Here is a 17273-nt window from a genome sequence, read left to right on the forward strand (position 1 = left end):
GCTTCTTTCAGGAACAAAAACCTGCGAAATACCACAGAACTCAGCAAACACATTTGGGACCTCAAAGACAATAATGTTGAATATTCAATAACTTGGCAAATTCTTGCATCCAGCACACCTTACAATAGTGGTAATAAAAGATGCAACCTATGCTTGAAAGAGAAACTGTTTATTATTTACCGTCCAGACCTGTCATCCCTCAACAAGCGCAGCGAAATTGTGACAGCATGCCGCCATAGACGGAAACACCTCCTAGGTAACACATGAGCCAATCACCACGCCCCTACGCCAGCCTGTACCCACCCACTCTGTGCCCTATATAAACCATGGTATGCGAATGCTCCCATTAAAACCTCCTGATGATTGAGGGTACCCCCCCTCATGAAACAGGCCTGTAGAGATGAAATAGTCTTGTGATTTTTTTTCCCACACATACATATATATATATATAAAATAAATACTTGACTTTCAGTGAATTTTAACTATATATATTTATTTTATTATATACCGTATTTTTCGGACTATAAGTCGCAGTTTTTTTTCATAGTTTGGCCGGGGGTGCGACTTATGCTCAGGAGCGACTTATGTGTGAAATTATTAACACATTACCGTAAAATATCAAATAATATTATTTAGCTCATTCACGTAAGAGACGTATAAGATTTCATGGGATTTAGCGATTAGGAGTGACAGATTATTTGGTAAACGTATAGCATGTTCTATATGTTCTAGTTATTTGAATGACTCTTACCATAATATGTTACGTTAACATACCAGTTGGTTATTTATGCCTCATATAACGAACACTTATTCAGCCTGTTGTTCACTATTCTTTATTTATTTTAAATCGCCTTTCAAATGTCTATTCTTGGTGTTGGGTTTTATCAAATAATTTCCCCAAAAAATGCGACTTATACTCCGGTGCGACTTATATATGTTTTTTCTTTCTTTAATATGCATTTTCGGCAGGTGCGAATTATACTCCGGTGCGACTTATACTCCGAAAAATACGGTATATAAATATATATAAATAAAATAAATACTTGAATTTCAGTGTTCATTTATTTACACATATACACACACATAACACTCCTCTACTCATTGTTGTATTTGAAAGTGCAATGCTTTGCAGCCAGTAGCACAGCCTTTGAAGGAGCATAGGTATGGGCAGCATCTGTGAAATTTAATTTGCAGGAAAGGAGTGAGTTTAGGGTTGAATTGTCCATCCTCGTTCTATTCTCTGTCACTATCTTTCTAACCATGCTCAACACCCTCTCTGATGACTTGCAAGCGTACTTCTTCTTCTTACTAGTCGTCACCACGACTGTCTCTTCTTCGTTCTTCTGCTTCGTCTCCTTCTTGTTGTGTGTGCAGTTGTGCACTCTCCAAAAGCCGTAGATGTTATAACGTGACTGGGCCGGCACGCTGTTTATATGAAGGAAAAGCGGACGTGACGAAAGGCTGTACTCACTCAGGTCCGCACGGACCTGGAGGGGGCGCGTGCCTTGTTGTCCGGCTGAAATTCGGGAGAATGATTGTCCTGGGAGATTTTCGGGAGAGGCACTGAAATTCGGGAGTCTTCCGGAAAATTCTGGAGGGTTGGCAAGTATGCTCTAAACATTTGACATAAACTAATGATAAACAACACTAAAGCTTGTGCTTGACCCCCCCCCCCCCGAAAATGTTAGGGTCCTGACAAAATGTTTGGAAAACCCTGACTCAGCCTTTATTGCATATGTATTTATTTATTTACAGACAGACATAGTTTTGTATTACATTATTGTTTCTTTTGTTAATATCAGAGTCCGTTCTGCAAAAAGGTAAACACACAGCTTGTGGGCAGGGACCCACATTTAAAATATACAGTCGTTTGTGTCATCTCATGGATGATTTAGCCATCCATGAGATGGCTAAATCATGGATGTTATGGGGCATTTATGTTATGCCCCATTAATTCTGCTATATTCTAATAATTGTCAAAAACTACTCGTTTAACATTAAACATCAAATGCCTGAGAGAGACGACTAATTCCAAAGGACTTGTCCTTTTGACTTTGAGAAGGATCATTCCGCCTGCGACAATCTGGGGAATGGGAGTCAATTGGCAGTGACTGCCCCCGTCACTCACCATTTTAGTCTACTTTGCTTAAAGCCAGATAAGCACAAGCCAATTACACTATCAGCCAAGGAGAAGATGAAAAATGTGATAAACTTGTGAGGGATCAAGACGCCGGAACAAAGTAAAAAGATGCTGCTAAAGCTTCAGTGGGCTTGATAACGGTAAGGAATTTAGCCGTGAATTACACAAAAAGACAAGAATTATAGCAAACTTATGTGAGGTTTTCTACTTAGGGTTGGAAAATGTATAGACTTTTCTATAGGAAGTTAAAATAGCATACTTGCCAACCCTCCCGGATTTTCCGGGAGACTCCCGAAATTCAGCGCCTCTCCCAAAAACCTCCCGGGACAAATTTTCTCCCGAAAATCTCCCGAAATTCAGGCGGACTCAGGTCCTCCACAATATAAAAAAGCGTACCTGCCCAATGACGTTATAACTGTAGAATGATGGAGGGCGAGTTCTTGGTTTCTTATGTGGGTTTATTGTTAGGCGGTTTCATTAACGTCCTCCCAGCGTGGCAACAACACACAACAACAGCAGTCACTTTTTTGTATACCGTAAAGCAGTTTGTCTGCCGTAAACAGCAATGTTGTGACACTCTTAAACAGGACAATACTGCCATCTAGTGCATTTGATGAAAGCACTTTTGTGCGTGCCACACAGCAATGCATCAGAGAAGGTGTTCAGCATGGTTCGAAAAATAGTGACAGAGAATAGAACAAGGATGGACAATTCAACCCTTAACTCAACAATGAGTAGATGAGTGTTATGTGTGTGTATATGTGTAAATAAATGAACACTGAAATTCAAGTATTTATTTTATATATATATATATATATATATATATATATATATATATATATATATATATCTAGAATTCACTGAACGTCAAGTATTTCTTATATATATATATATATATATATATATATATATATATATATATATATATATATATATATATATATATATATATATATAAAATAAATACTTGAATTTCAGTGTTCATTTATTTACACATATACACACACATAACACTCATCTACTCATTGTTGAGTTAAGGGTTGAATTGTCCATCCTTGTTCTATTCTCTGTCACTATTTTTCGAACCATGCTGAACACCCTCTCTGATGCATTGCTGTGTGGCACGCACAAAAGTGCTTTCATCAAATGCACTAGATGGCAGTATTGTCCTGTTTAAGAGTGTCACAACATTGCTGTTTACGGCAGACAAACTGCTTTACGGTATACAAAAAAGTGACTGCTGTTGTTGTGTGTTGTTGCCACGCTGGGAGGACGTTAATGAAACCGCCTAACAATAAACCAAAGGATGAAATGTAGGAATCAACACTGGGGTGAGCGACAAAGTGTCTTTGCGTTGGCTGATCTCCTCACTCTCTCAGTCCGAAATCAGTTTTTTGTTTTGTTTCTGTCATTTTAGTTATTTAAAAACAAAAACATTTTATACGAGTCGGGCAAGAATAATCTAAGACAAAAGACAGCAGAACCCAGTGAAGAGATGTCTCTCAAGCTCCAGTTCGCCCAATACTGGTGAGATGTTGCCAATATCAAGTCGGAAGCCATACAAAAAGTTAAGCAATATGGCAGACTTGTCACAGCCAGGGCGCATTCCAATGCGTCCTCATCTGTGCGTCCTGACGAGCGCACCGCGGGCCACGCCCACATGCGCTCTCTCTCCGCTGACAGCGCGCTCGGACACGCCCCTGCTTGCGCTGAGAGCAGCACGCCCACGCAGCTACAAGCCTGCAGACGATTTGCAATCCACACACCTGGAATTGATGAGGGCGAGCTGCTTAAAGGACCAGTGGACCCAGGGATCCTTGCGGGAACTTAATTTTCTATGGTGTACCTACCCTCCTTCGCCTGGAAAGTGAGCTGTGCGTCTCACTTTTCCCCGGATCTCCTGACTTTTACTGCCTCCTTCGTTCCTCGACTCCTCGCTCGCCCCTGGATTCTGACGCCTCTCTCTCGCCCCGGATCACCTGCCTGCCCCATGGACTGCCTCTATCGCTCTCGTCCAAACTTGTTAACACACACTTCAGTTAAATACTACACATAGTCTTACACCATACACACTCTTGGATCTAGTTCACACTCCATTTCCCTAGTTTATATTATTATTGTTTTGTTATTATATATATGGTCTATATATGTAAAAAATCTTTGAACATTAAAACCCTCTGATGTCAGTTGTCGTCATCTTCCCCTCAGTAACCATAACAAGACTTGTCCGATACTTGCTAGACAGTAGACCAGGGCTAATCAGATGGCGGCCCTGGGGCAAGATTTGGGCCAAACTGCGAGTTCGGTTTAAAATTTTGGAGACAAACATTTTTGCAGAAAATTCCTAAAAACACGAGAGTATTCCTGTTGTATCGAGGACCTAGGACCACTGTATGTACACATTGTCACATATTTGCATTGATCATTTAACCTTGTTAGCAAACATAAAACACTCTGGCCCAAATTTGTGATTTACATAACTGAGGCGTTCCTCAAGGCCCCCCATTAAGTCCTCTTCTTTTTGGCAGTTACAATTTTTTCCCTGTTATTTGATTTATGTACCTAAGATGTTGCTGTACCTTGTTTACTTCAGATGCAGTCATTGGTTCAACTTCTTTAGTTATACTTCCTTAAGGTTACATTTTAGGTCTTCTCTTTTTCATCATTTGGGCTATTCAACTGGTGGCCTGCGAGTTTAGTTTAATAAACTTGTGAGAGACTCACATTTTTGCAGAAAGTCCTTAATCAATCAATCAAATGTCTACTGTAGAGGATGCTGGTTCTCTGGAATATAAAAAATAAGACTAATAGTGAAGGCCAAAGTCCAGCCTTTCGATCTTTAGCTTTTTGGAAATGTGACCCCCCCCCCCCAAAACAATTTAGTTGGATATCACTGCAGTTGACCCTCAACTGGAATGATTCAGCAGTCTAGTCTTAGAGCTGAAATATATGTAGGTAGTCCAAAAGAAAAAAATGTAGGACTTCAAGACACGAGCAAAAATGAGAGGAGATACGACGCAACTAAGTGTCTTAGCATTAGCTGATCTTCGGAGCTCTGAGTCGAAGTTCCACGTTTATTTGAGTGTTTTCTTTGGCCTTTCAAAGGAATACTGTTACGATCCGCTGCACGGATCATAGTTTGTTTATGTTTCTCGTCACATATGTTTTCAGCACATTGATTTTGTTTGTGTTCAGTTGCCATGTCAACTGATTACTTTCACCTGCCTCTGGTTAGTGTTCGGGACGCGCACCTGTTGCCCGGGCACTAATCAGAGGGCTATTTAGTCTTTGTCCTGGCCTCACTCGGTCTGGCTTCCTAGTTTGTTCCCATACAACTGATAACGACAACTTAGATTCCCGCTAGCTTTTCACGCTATGCCATTTTGCCTGCTAGCTCCCACGCTAGTCCTTTTGTTTTTGCCTTTTGCTATTTGCACGTCTTTTGTTTGATCCCCGTACGATTTATATTTTCAATAAATTATTTTCCTACCTGCAAGCTGTGTCCGAAGCCGTCTGCATCCTTGGGAGAACCACACCCGCATCACTATGCGACCACGTCGTTTCAAATACAAGTTAAAGAGAAGAATTGCATTGACAACAATACACCGACTTGTCAAACAAAAGCAATACTCATCGGAGGTACTGTGCGTTATGCACTTTTAACAGTCACTTACCAAGCTGCTTTTTACTATTGCCTGACCGTTACTTAGAGATGGGTACTGAATTTTGTGCATTTAAATTCCATCGTTACTACCTAGTTCCGATTCACGTAATATCGAACGATACTGTAGCCGAGTGTCCTGGGTTCGCATATTCTGTGTACTTATATAAGAAAATAATAAATGGGAGTCATGAGCGCAGGTCCGGTCTCCACCACTTCTTTAATGTCATCTTCACACACCTTGGGGCGGTATAGCTCGATTGGTAGAGTGGTCGTGCCAGCAACTTGAGGGTTGCAGGTTCGATCCCCGCTTCCGCCATCCTAGTCACTGCTGTTGTGTCCTTGGGCAAGACACTTTACCCACCTGCCCCCAGTGCCACCCACACTGGTTTAAATGTAACTTAGAAATTGGGTTTCACTATGTAAAGCCCTTTGAGTCACTAGAGAAAAGCGCTATATAAATATAATTCACTTCACTTCACCTTCTTCAACAACCCACCTTTTATAGACCTCTTACGTCACAGCCCTACGGCAACTCTGGAGGGACAAAACTCCTCCTCCTTACCTAACAAACGCCGGTAACTTGGGACACCCTGAACTGTTTGTTACATACGCCCCCCCCCCAATTAGAAACGTCCCCGTTTCATTACAAACAAAATAGGTAACAAACAAGGGAAAATAGAGCAGGAAAAAAAAAATCACAATCTTAATGCACACAACAAATCAACAATATTTTCAACTGATCCACACAGTATTGGATAGGCTAGCACAGTGGCCCCTCAAAACATGCAAAAACTTGCAGATGCGAAGGAGGTCGCTCCAATCGCCCCCTGCGAGATAGTTCAATGATGCGAGGGAGGTCGCCCCAGTCACCCCCTGATTGTCCGATTGTGCGAAGGAGGTCGCCCCCTGCAAAGAAGGTCGCCCCCTGCGAGATAGTTCGATTATGACGCTCCATCATGCCATCAGACTTGGGGTTATAGGCAGTGGTGCGTGTCCTTTTTTTTTTCGTATTTCAAGCAACTGGCAGAGTCTCTGGAAGGGGCAACAACCCTGGGACTCCCCCCGGCCCCCATGGGAACTTCTGGGCCATTCCAGAATGTCCATGACCACCCTCCGGAGGGGCCGACAAACCTGGGACACCCCCTGAACTTCTGGGCCACTCCAGAATGTCCATGACCACCCTCCGGAGGGGCCGACAAACCTGGGACACCCCCTGAACTTCTGGGCCACTCCAGAATGTCCATGACCACCCTCCGGAGGGGCCGACAAACCTGGGACACCCCCTGAACTTCTTGGCCACTCCAGAATGTCCATGACCACCCTCCGGAGGGGCCGACAAACCTGGGACACCCCCTGAACTTCTGGGCCACTCCAGAATGTCCATGACCACCCTCCGGAGGGGCCGACAAACCTGGGACACCCCCTGAACTTCTGGGCCACTCCAGAATGTCCATGACCACCCTCCGGAGGGGCCGACAAACCTGGGACACCCCCTGAACTTCTGGGCCACTCCAGAATGTCCATGACCACCCTCCGGAGGGGCCGACAAACCTGGGACACCCCCTGAACTTCTGGGCCACTCCAGAATGTCCATGACCATCCTCCGGAGGGGCCGACAAACCTGGGACACCCCCTGAACTTCTGGGCCACTCCAGAATGTCCATGACCACCCTCCGGAGGGGCCGACAAACCTGGGACCCGCCCACGGGGACGTTAAGGGCACCGACGGGTCCGACACGCTCTGCACTGCTCACACCACCGTCGAATGTCTCTCAGCATGAAGGACCAGTAGTAAGATTGCCGGGAACGCCTCCGTAACCAGCCGGCTCACGTCCGCAGCAAACACCTCCAAGCTCTCCCCCGGAGCACGCTCACGCGCCGATAGGCTGGCCCCGAAGCGGTCCATCAATTGTCTCTGTCCAAGAGCTGCCCCCAGTCTCTCTTCAATGAGACGAGTCGGGAGACTTCTCACCAGCTCTTCACTGCCTCCATGTAATGTTGCAAGTTTCCATGGCAGCAAAGATAAAATGCCTAACAAAAAAGTAAGGCTCCTCTATTAAAAAAAAGGCAAGCTCGATGCTAATTTATATTATATCTGCCGTATACAAGCTACGACTTAGCATTAGCAATTTTACATGACAATTTCAACACATCCAATTTTGGTAATGAAAACTACAACTAAGATACACGTTACAATCAAACAACTGGTGTGTAATAAATACAATACTTACAGTATAAACTCTTTGTAGGACACAACAAAAGACAAAGCTAACATATTCAAACTAATGGCAAAGACTACTTCTTGACTACAGCAGCATACCTTAAGACAAACTCAAATTAATGCATACTTGCAAATGAGACTCGTAGGTGTAAGAAAACAAAACATAACCGTTGGACAGCACAGTTATCAAGATCAACTCACTGTTAAATGTTGCATTTCATAAATATGATTTTATTATTAAACAAATTAACATTTATTACCATATGAATACACACAAAATACTGAAAATGTGTACCATTGAGTACCGGCGTCCATTCCCAGATACTGGGAATTTGTACCCTATCTGTTCAACTGTGAAAGATACCTCTCCTCACCGTTACCTGTGCTCAATTGCAGGCACAAATGTACAAGTACTAGACACTATTTTAATGTTTGTTAAAAAATGTTAACAAATCTTACATTTAAAAGCCACCTGGAATGTTTTGTGTTGGACTTCCGGAGTCAATTAAAGTAGGCGAGCAGAAAATAATATTAGTGCTTATTATTTGAGTACTATTAAAAATTGGACTTAAATTTATTACTACAATTTTTTTTATAGTTTTGATGCGTGATTAGGTTTAGTAAGAATTTAAATACAGGAATTCATGACAGAGACGAATGTGACGCGACAAAATGTCTTGGCATCACCGAATCTTCGTTGTACTCAGTCAGATTTACGTATTGTTAAATTTTAGATTTTAGATTTTAGAACGTCAAAAGAGGAACTTATGTCTAAAAACGATACAATAGATGATGCTAATAGGCTGAGTATCTACTGTACTCATTAAAATAATACTGGCTTCTTTTTACACTTTGGGGGACGTTTGTTATTAATCCGAACAAATGACACATCAACATGGATCGTACAGCGTTGGACTTCCTAATTCACGTACAGCGGAACCTCAATTTACGAACTTAATAGGTTCTTTAACAGGGTTCGTAAAAGTAAAAGTTCTTATAGCGAAGCACATTTTCCATAAGAAACAATGTAAACAAAAGTCCATATTTTAGTGAAGGTTTTTACTCTTTCAACACAATATAAAGTGCTATACAGTACTGCAAATCAAACAAACATAACAAGGAGGTGATGATTAATTCAACTTTCTATTTATTAACAAGCTAAAACAGCAACAAGCTCAACTGTGCTGTATGCGCTGTTCAGCCAACACACACAGAAGTCTCTTTGGTGCGCTCACAAATGATCAGAAATCACAAAAATCCCTAACTTTAAAAACCATATCAAACATTAAAAAAAGTAAAATCCACTTACAGTACATTATCGTCTAAAGTCCTCTCGTGAGCTGCTCCTTATGAGAGGGGACAAACGAGCAGACAGAGGGAGAGAAGGGAGGGGTCGGAGGAGGGGCCACGTGTGCGTGTTTATGCTTTGGAAGAGGTGCAGCTGAACGAGAGGTAGTCTTCTCCGCTGTTAAAATCTGAACGAGAGGTAGTCTTTGGCATTATTTTCAAGAAAAGTTCATTCTCATCACAATTAAAAACTTCCTGTGGTAAAAAGCCGGCTTACTTAATTAATCTCTTCAATATGAGCAAATCAAATCAAATCAAATCAACTTTATTTATAGAGCACATTTAAAATTTACCACAGGGGTAGCCAAAGTGCTGTACAATGAGCAGGTTAAAAGATAAAACGAGTACCGAGCAAACACAACACAACACAAACAGAACACGATAAAAAATCAATAATTAAAATAGAATTCATAAAAACATAAAAACATAAAAACAGGATCACAGCAGGTGTATTATGGGGCGCCATTGCAGGATGGATATCACTCAGTGTTAAAAGCCATGGAATAAAAGTATGTTTTTAAGAGAGATTTAAAAACGGGAAGAGAGGAGGCTTGTCTAACACTCAGGGGTAGGTCGTTCCAGAGCTTGGGAGCAGCAACGGCGAAAGCTCTGTCACCTCTAAGCTTCAGCCTTGTGTCAGGGACCGTCAACAGCAGCTGATCGGCTGATCTTAAGGATCGGGTGGGGCAGTAAGGCTGAAGGAGGTCGGAGAGATAGGTTGGCGCGAGGTTGTTTAGACATTTAAAAACAAATAAAAGGAGTTTAAAATGTATTCGGTAACGCACAGGGAGCCAGTGAAGGGACGCTAAAATATAAAACATAATTAAACATTTCAATGCGGCCCGCTGGATATTTTCAAACTATTAAAATGGTTCCAATAGAAGTCGTATGTCACTCAAAAGTGTAGATTCTAACCACTGGAATCATTTTTATAGTTTCAAAATATTCAGCGGGCCGCGTTGAAAAGTTATTTATGTTGTATTGTGCCGAGGTAGCGCAGTTAACTGCCTTTTTAATGCTGTTTTGCAAGACCTGTGTCACATGACTTCAAACTTGACACCTCATTGGCTGGTTCTGAGACAGGATCGATTGCTTCTGTCTTAATTTACTGGAAGTGAGGAATACATTTTGAAGCAGCAAATTTTTCAACTCTGAATTTTTCAGCACTGAATTTTTTTACAATTTTTTTTATGCTCTGAATTTTTATACACTGAATTTTTTTTTTTTTATTCATTTTTACACACATAATTTTTATACACTGGATTTTAATACACAGAATTTTTTTTACAATTATTTTTTATACACTGAATATTTATACACTGATTTTTCATACCCTGAATTTTTTACACTGAATTTTGATACACTGAACTTTTTAACAGATTTTTTTTTTACAATTAATTTTTATACACTGAATTGTTTTACACTGAATTTTAAAACACAGATTTCATTAAATGGTCAACATAATTTGATTCAAATTCAAAATTCAAATGCAAAAAATTCAGTTACATAAATTCAGAGTTAAAAAAAAAGCTTTCTTAATATAGACACAAATTAAGAGTTTTCATGAGTCATGAAATAAACACAGAATAAATTAAATAAAATTTGACAAGATAGAACTTTGATTATTTGGTCTTGTGACCCCAGGGAAATTGAGGTTCCAGTAGCAGCAGTACCATATGCGGTATATATAACCCACCTGGTTCAGTTTCGAGCTAAAATTGGGAGCTATCAACCCGGTAGCCAGAACTGCCCTTAAAGTTGTCAGGGAGTAAGGTTTACCCTCTTACACATGACCCAAAAACACGGGCTGGCCTCAGTAACACTCACCCTCACTCGCATCCGGGTCACGGCACCAATGTAACCCCTGCTGAATACACTGGAATTGTTGCTAATTCAAACCCCCTAGACTTTGCGTTGTTTGTTATAATGAAGGACAGGAGACCTGATACTGTAGACAGTACAGTGAAGCCCTTTGTTGCACACTATGAAGAAGATTAAGTCACGTAGCGTCTAAATTAAATTAAATAGTAACTAAATAATGTAAATATTCTTCTTTTTCTGTTTACTGTTTGGCTCGTTGAGCAGTGCTTTGCGTTTCGTATTCATTTCTGCGCAGGAATACATAAAAATGTACCTGCTAACTTAATTTTATTTTTAGGTCAAAATGTAATTACTTTTTTTTAATACAGGTAATGAGTGTGTCGTACGCTCACTAAGGCGTCATTAGTAATAGCAATGGCAGCAAAGCACGCAGAGTAAAACAGGTGTACATGACATAATATCATGAAGTAAGAATAAAAACAGCTGTGAAAATATATTTTAATAGCATTGCATATTGTCCAGTTAAAAAGTGTACATCTCTGTAAATTCTCGAGGCAAGAATACATTCACATAGCAGCATTAGTAAAGGCCTGTAATACTGTTAATAATAACAACAATACTACTTATAATCGTAATTATAATACTAATGACACATCCTTTAATGCGGTGTTTTTCAACCTTTTTTGAGCCAAGGCACATTTTTTGCGTTGAAAAAATCCGGAGGCACACCACCAGCAGAAATCATTAAAAAACAAAACTCAGTTGACAGTAAAAAGTCGTTGTCGCAATTGTTGGATATGACTTTAAAGCATAACCAAGCATGCATCACTATAGCTCTTGTCTCAAAGTAGGTGTACTGTCACCACCTGTCACATCACACCCTGACTTATTTTGACTTGTTTGCTGTTTTCGTGTGTGTAGTGTTTTAGTACTTGTCTCGCGCTCCTATTTTGGTGGCTTTTCTTCTTTTTTTGGTATTTTCCTGTAGCAGTTTCATGTCTTTGAGCGATATTCCCCGCATCTACTTTGTTTTTATCCTTCTTCGTGGGGACATTGTCGATTGTCATGTCATGTTCGGATGTACATTGTGGACGCCATCTTTGCTCCGCAGTAAGTCTTTGCTGTCGTCCAGCATTCCGTTTTTGTTGACTTTGTAGGCAGTTCAGTTTTGTTCTGCATAGCCTTCCCTAAGCTTCAATGCCTTTTCTTAGGGGCACTTACCTTTTGTTTATTTTTTTTGTTTAAGCATTAGATACCTTTTTACCTGCACGCTGCCTCTCGCTGTTTCCGACATCTACAAAGCAATTAGCTACCGGCCGCCACCTACTGATATGGAAGAGTATTACACGGTTACTCTGCCGAGCTCTCGACAGCACTGACACTCAACACATCATTTGCAGACTATAATTACTGGTTTGCAAAAAATATATTTTACCCCAAATAGGTGAAATTAGATCATCTCCCACGGCACACCAGACTGTATCTTACGGCACACTAGTGTGCCGCGGCACAGTGGTTGAAAAACACTGCTTTAATGCAATGGTTTCCAAACTTTTTCCACAAGCGGCAGCACACTGAAAAATTAAAGCATGATGATATTTTTATTTTTCAAAACTATTTGGGTTCCCCTCAATGAAGGTGCTGGGGACCCAAAAGGGTCTCAGTCAATAAAGTGTTACAAATAGTCATATATTAATGTTTATTTTTTTTTTTTTACATTCAACACTTAAAGAGCAACTTCAGATCTATCAGTTGCAATAAAGTTTTTTATTTGTTTGAATGTTTTATGCCCCTTTTTTTAAACGTAAACTTTTTTTTTTTAAATTATGCCAAAAACATCAAATATGCAATATTTTCCCCGAAGCATTTTTCCAAATTTTGGATTCATTATTATTCTTTAAACAATGTCAATTAAAAAAAACAAAATCAGACTGAAAGGTCTTGAGGATTGAAAAGGGCTCCTCTTTTAAAAGTGTTAAAAATGTCATGACTGAGACTGTGGTGTGGTTTGTTCTCCCGAGGTGCAAAAGATTTGGACCAGATGTGGCGTGAAGGGGAGTACATGATTTATTTTAACACTATAACTACAAAAAAAGAAGCAAACAAAAGGCACGCACAAGGGCGGAAGTACAAAACTTGACTATAAACACAAAACTTGCACAACGGCAGAAACTATGAACAATGAAACAAAACTTGCAAACTATGGCATGAATAAAGAAAACTTACTTGGACGAGAAAACGGCATGAAAAAGCGCAGCAAGGGTCATAAGGGTGTGTGGAGAGTGTGTCAGGGGTATGATGTCGCCAGAAAGACAAACTGAAAACAATGAACTTAAATACTACAGACATGATTAGCGAAAACAGGTGCGTGACTCAAAATGTGAAACAGGTGCGTGACGTGACAGGTGAAAACTAATGATTGCTATGGTGACAAAACAAGAGTGCACAATGAGTCCAAACGTGGAACAGGTGAAACTAATGGGTAACCATGGAAACAAGACAAGGGAGTGAAAAGCCAGAAACTAAAGAGTCCAATAACTAAACAAAATATGACTAAAACAAAAGATGATTACACAGACATGACAAAAAATAAGTCATAAGTATATTATTTTTACCAAAACGCCTACATTTCTAGATCATCTTCAGATCTATCCGTCGATTATTTGTTTTTATTATTTTTTGAGCAATGTCAGTTTTAACGTAAAAAACTGCCTGCATGGCAGATTTGTGTTATTAGTGTCAACATTGCAACATTTTCTCATTGCATTACACCTATTTGCTCTTTAATTCCATTTATTTTTTATTCTTCTGTAATGGTATTTTTAAAATGGGCAGGGGTTATTAAAAATATATATATATATATATATATATATATATATATATATATATATATCAATCAATCAATCAATCAATCTTTATTTATATAGCCCTAAATCACAAGTGTCTCAAAGGGCTGCACAAGCCACAACGACATCCTCGGCACAAAGCCCACACACGGGCAAGGAAAAACTCACCCCAGTGGGACGTCGATGTGAACCCCCCCCCCCCCTCTAGGGGAGACCGAAAGCAATGGATGTCGAGTGGGTCTGACATAATATTGTGAGAGTCCAGTCCATAGTGGATCCAACATAATAGTAAGAGTCCAGTCCATAGTGGGGCCAGCAGGACACCATCCCGAGCGGAGACGGGTCAGCAGCGCAGAGATGTTCCCAGCCGATGCACAGGCGAGCGGTCCACCCCGGGTCCCGACTCTGGACAGCCAGCACTTCATCCATGGCCACCGGACCTGTGCCCCCCCCCCCCCCCCCCCCCCCTCCCCCCCCTCAAGGAAAAGGGGAGCAGAGGAGAAAAGAAAAGAAACGGCAGATCAACTGGTCTAACAGGGGGGCTATTTAAAGGCTAGAGTATACAAATGAGTTTTAAGATGGGACTTAAATGCTTCTACTGAGGTAGCATCTCTAATTGTATATATATAATGTGTGTGTGTGTGTGTGTGTGTAATGTATTTTTACATTATTTTATTGGTACTAACATACAAAGATGGACTCAGTGAAAAGGAAAAATATAATGGAATATTCAGTACTAATTTTTAGATTTACAGTTAGATTTGCTGGTTAAAAAAAATAAATAATAATAAATAAATATATATATTTTCATTGACAGAATTCCTGTTAAATCCCTTTGTGTGTAACCAGACATTGTCTATTCAATCCAGGGCGACTATGTGTGGCTGGACCTCAAAACGGGCCGGGAGTTTGACGTGCCCGTGGGCGCGGTGGTCAAACTGTGCGACTCCGGACAGATCCAGGTTCTGGACGACGAAGGCAGGGTGAGTCGGAAGCAAGGGGAAAAAAAAGAACCAAATTTGTCTCAACTTCTCCTGGAGTGATACCACTTCCTTTCTTGTGTTCCTGCAGGAACACTGGATCGCCCCCCAGAGCGCCCCCAACATCAAGCCCATGCACCCCACCTCCATCCAAGGGGTGGAGGACATGATCCGGCTGGGCGACCTCAACGAAGCCGGAATTCTGCGCAACCTGCTGATCCGCTACAAGGAACGCGTCATTTATGTCAGTACCCCCCACACCCTCCCAATTGTTGTAACGCACCAACAGCTGTCTCTAATTGGCTAGCATCACTACAGCCTGACTGTTACCTTCTTATTCAGGTTAATCTGTTTACTTCACTGCACTGCGGTGGATTCCACTTGTTACTATAAATAATTCAAGCATATATCTGCGCCTCACTCTTTGCTTGGCTGCACACTCACCGGCCACAACATTAGGTACACCTTAAAATGCAAGGTTTTTTTTAACGAGCAAGTCAAGTGTGTAAATACAGTAATAAGAAGGGTAAACGGGATAATGCTGTATATCAAGATTCAAGATCAAGATGCTTTATTATTGTCCATTCTTTAACATGTACAAGACACATAAGAACTGAAATTTCATTTTCGGCACAGTCCCACTAAGAGCAGACATACGTTACAGGGAGACAAGACGGGACCGCCAACGGGTCAGCCACTTACGGCGCTCCTTAAAAAAGGTAGGAAAAAGGTGATATTGGGAAAGGGGGGAAGAGTAAAAAATATCAGTCTAAGGCTAGACCCTCGGGAGGGGGTCCAGACTGAGTCCAAGGGTAAAAACCTCACATATCATAGCCCACAAAAATAAATGTTACATATAATCACAACAACTCGCAACAGAGGGGGGGGGGGGTTTGGGGCCCTAGAGGCCGGCCTGCTGCTATAAAGCGCTACTAGCCATCCATAACCCCAGGAATTAAGCAGTGGTAAAGGCGTTGAATGAGGAAGGGGCGGGTGCGTGCATGTATGCCCAATTAACTTGGGTGTGATGTTGAAATGTTTTTGTGGACTGGGGCCGATCTCAAAGTTCGACACCAGGTGTTGTTGAGAAAAAGGGAGGTCAAAAGCGTCCATCGTTGAGGTGTCCTCGGGGGTGTTTTTCAGAACAGCCTGTTCCTGATAGCGTCAAGGCCATTCGAGGGAGTCAAATCATAGATTAGGATGTTGTTTTCGTCGAGCAGTCAAAAACAATGACTTGCCTGCTCTATTTGTCCATGCTGGTTTCTCTCAAATTCAATTCAATTCTCCTTCTCAACAAACTTCTCCATGATGTGATCCATTTTGCGATTCAGTTCAGAAATTGCCACAGTCTGTGTTCCCAATCCTTCCGTTGCGACGAACAGCCGTTGGGCTCCTTGAGTAGCTGCCAATGTCTTCCGAATTTGACGATACACCAGAGCAATGCCCAGCCCAATCAGCAGGTGCCCCAAGATCACGGTTCCAAATAGGTAAATGTCTTCCACGTCCTCGATGGAAAGGACTGAGAGGCACATGATTCTCCATTTATCCCAGGAGTCTCTCACGTACCCCGCAGCAATGGTTCCATCATGGCAGCCAGGCTCCCCTGAACCTCTTTTCCTTGTCGAAAAGACTTTGTCAATTGCGTCGAGAGTCCAGCTGATCATATCCATGTTTGATGTTTAGATTTGAGGACAGCGCAAAGAAAGAGGCTTCAAAAAAGTTCAGACAAGACAAAAACGAAGAGAGCAAGCAGGGAAGGAGGGAGCGGAGAAAAATGCGACCGCCCTCACCAGAGGCAAGACAGAAAAATATGCTTTAATTATGGCTGGACATTTCTTTACGCTAATTGGAAGCAGGCAATAATTGTAGAGAAGCTGTCATTCCCAAATTTGGATACAAGAAGGTACTTTTTTACTTTAAAAAGGTCTGATTTGATGATTGGATGAGAATCAGCACCTCCAAATCCGAATCCATGGTTCTCGCCGGGAAAAGGGTGGAGTGCCATCTCCAGTTTGGGGAGGAGATCCTGCCCCAAGTGGAGGAGTTCAAGTACCTCGGAGTCTTGTTCACGAGTGAAGGAAGAGTGGATCGTGAACTCGACAGGCGGATCGGTGCGGCGTCTTCAGTAATGCGGACGCTGTATCTATCCATTGTGGTGAAGAAGGAGCTGAGCCGGAAGGCAAAGCTCTCAATTTACCGGTCGATCTACGTTCCCATCCTCACCTATGGTCATGAGCTTTGGGTTATGACTGAA

General features: G+C 41.5%; 1 protein-coding gene across 1 annotated transcript in view; it reads left to right on the forward strand.

Annotated features, from left to right (window-relative positions):
• The window catches only part of myo7ab (myosin VIIAb), a 90288-nt gene that overhangs the window by 3893 nt on the left and 69122 nt on the right, over positions 1–17273 (forward strand). Inside the window, exons 3-4 of the mRNA XM_061962770.2 lie at positions 14909–15022; positions 15111–15263. Of these exons, the coding sequence (XP_061818754.2) occupies positions 14909–15022; positions 15111–15263 (267 nt within the window). The remainder of the gene's footprint in view (positions 1–14908; positions 15023–15110; positions 15264–17273) is intronic.

This window comes from Nerophis lumbriciformis, linkage group LG09 (assembly GCF_033978685.3).
Source record: "Nerophis lumbriciformis linkage group LG09, RoL_Nlum_v2.1, whole genome shotgun sequence".
NCBI lineage: Eukaryota > Metazoa > Chordata > Actinopteri > Syngnathiformes > Syngnathidae > Nerophis > Nerophis lumbriciformis.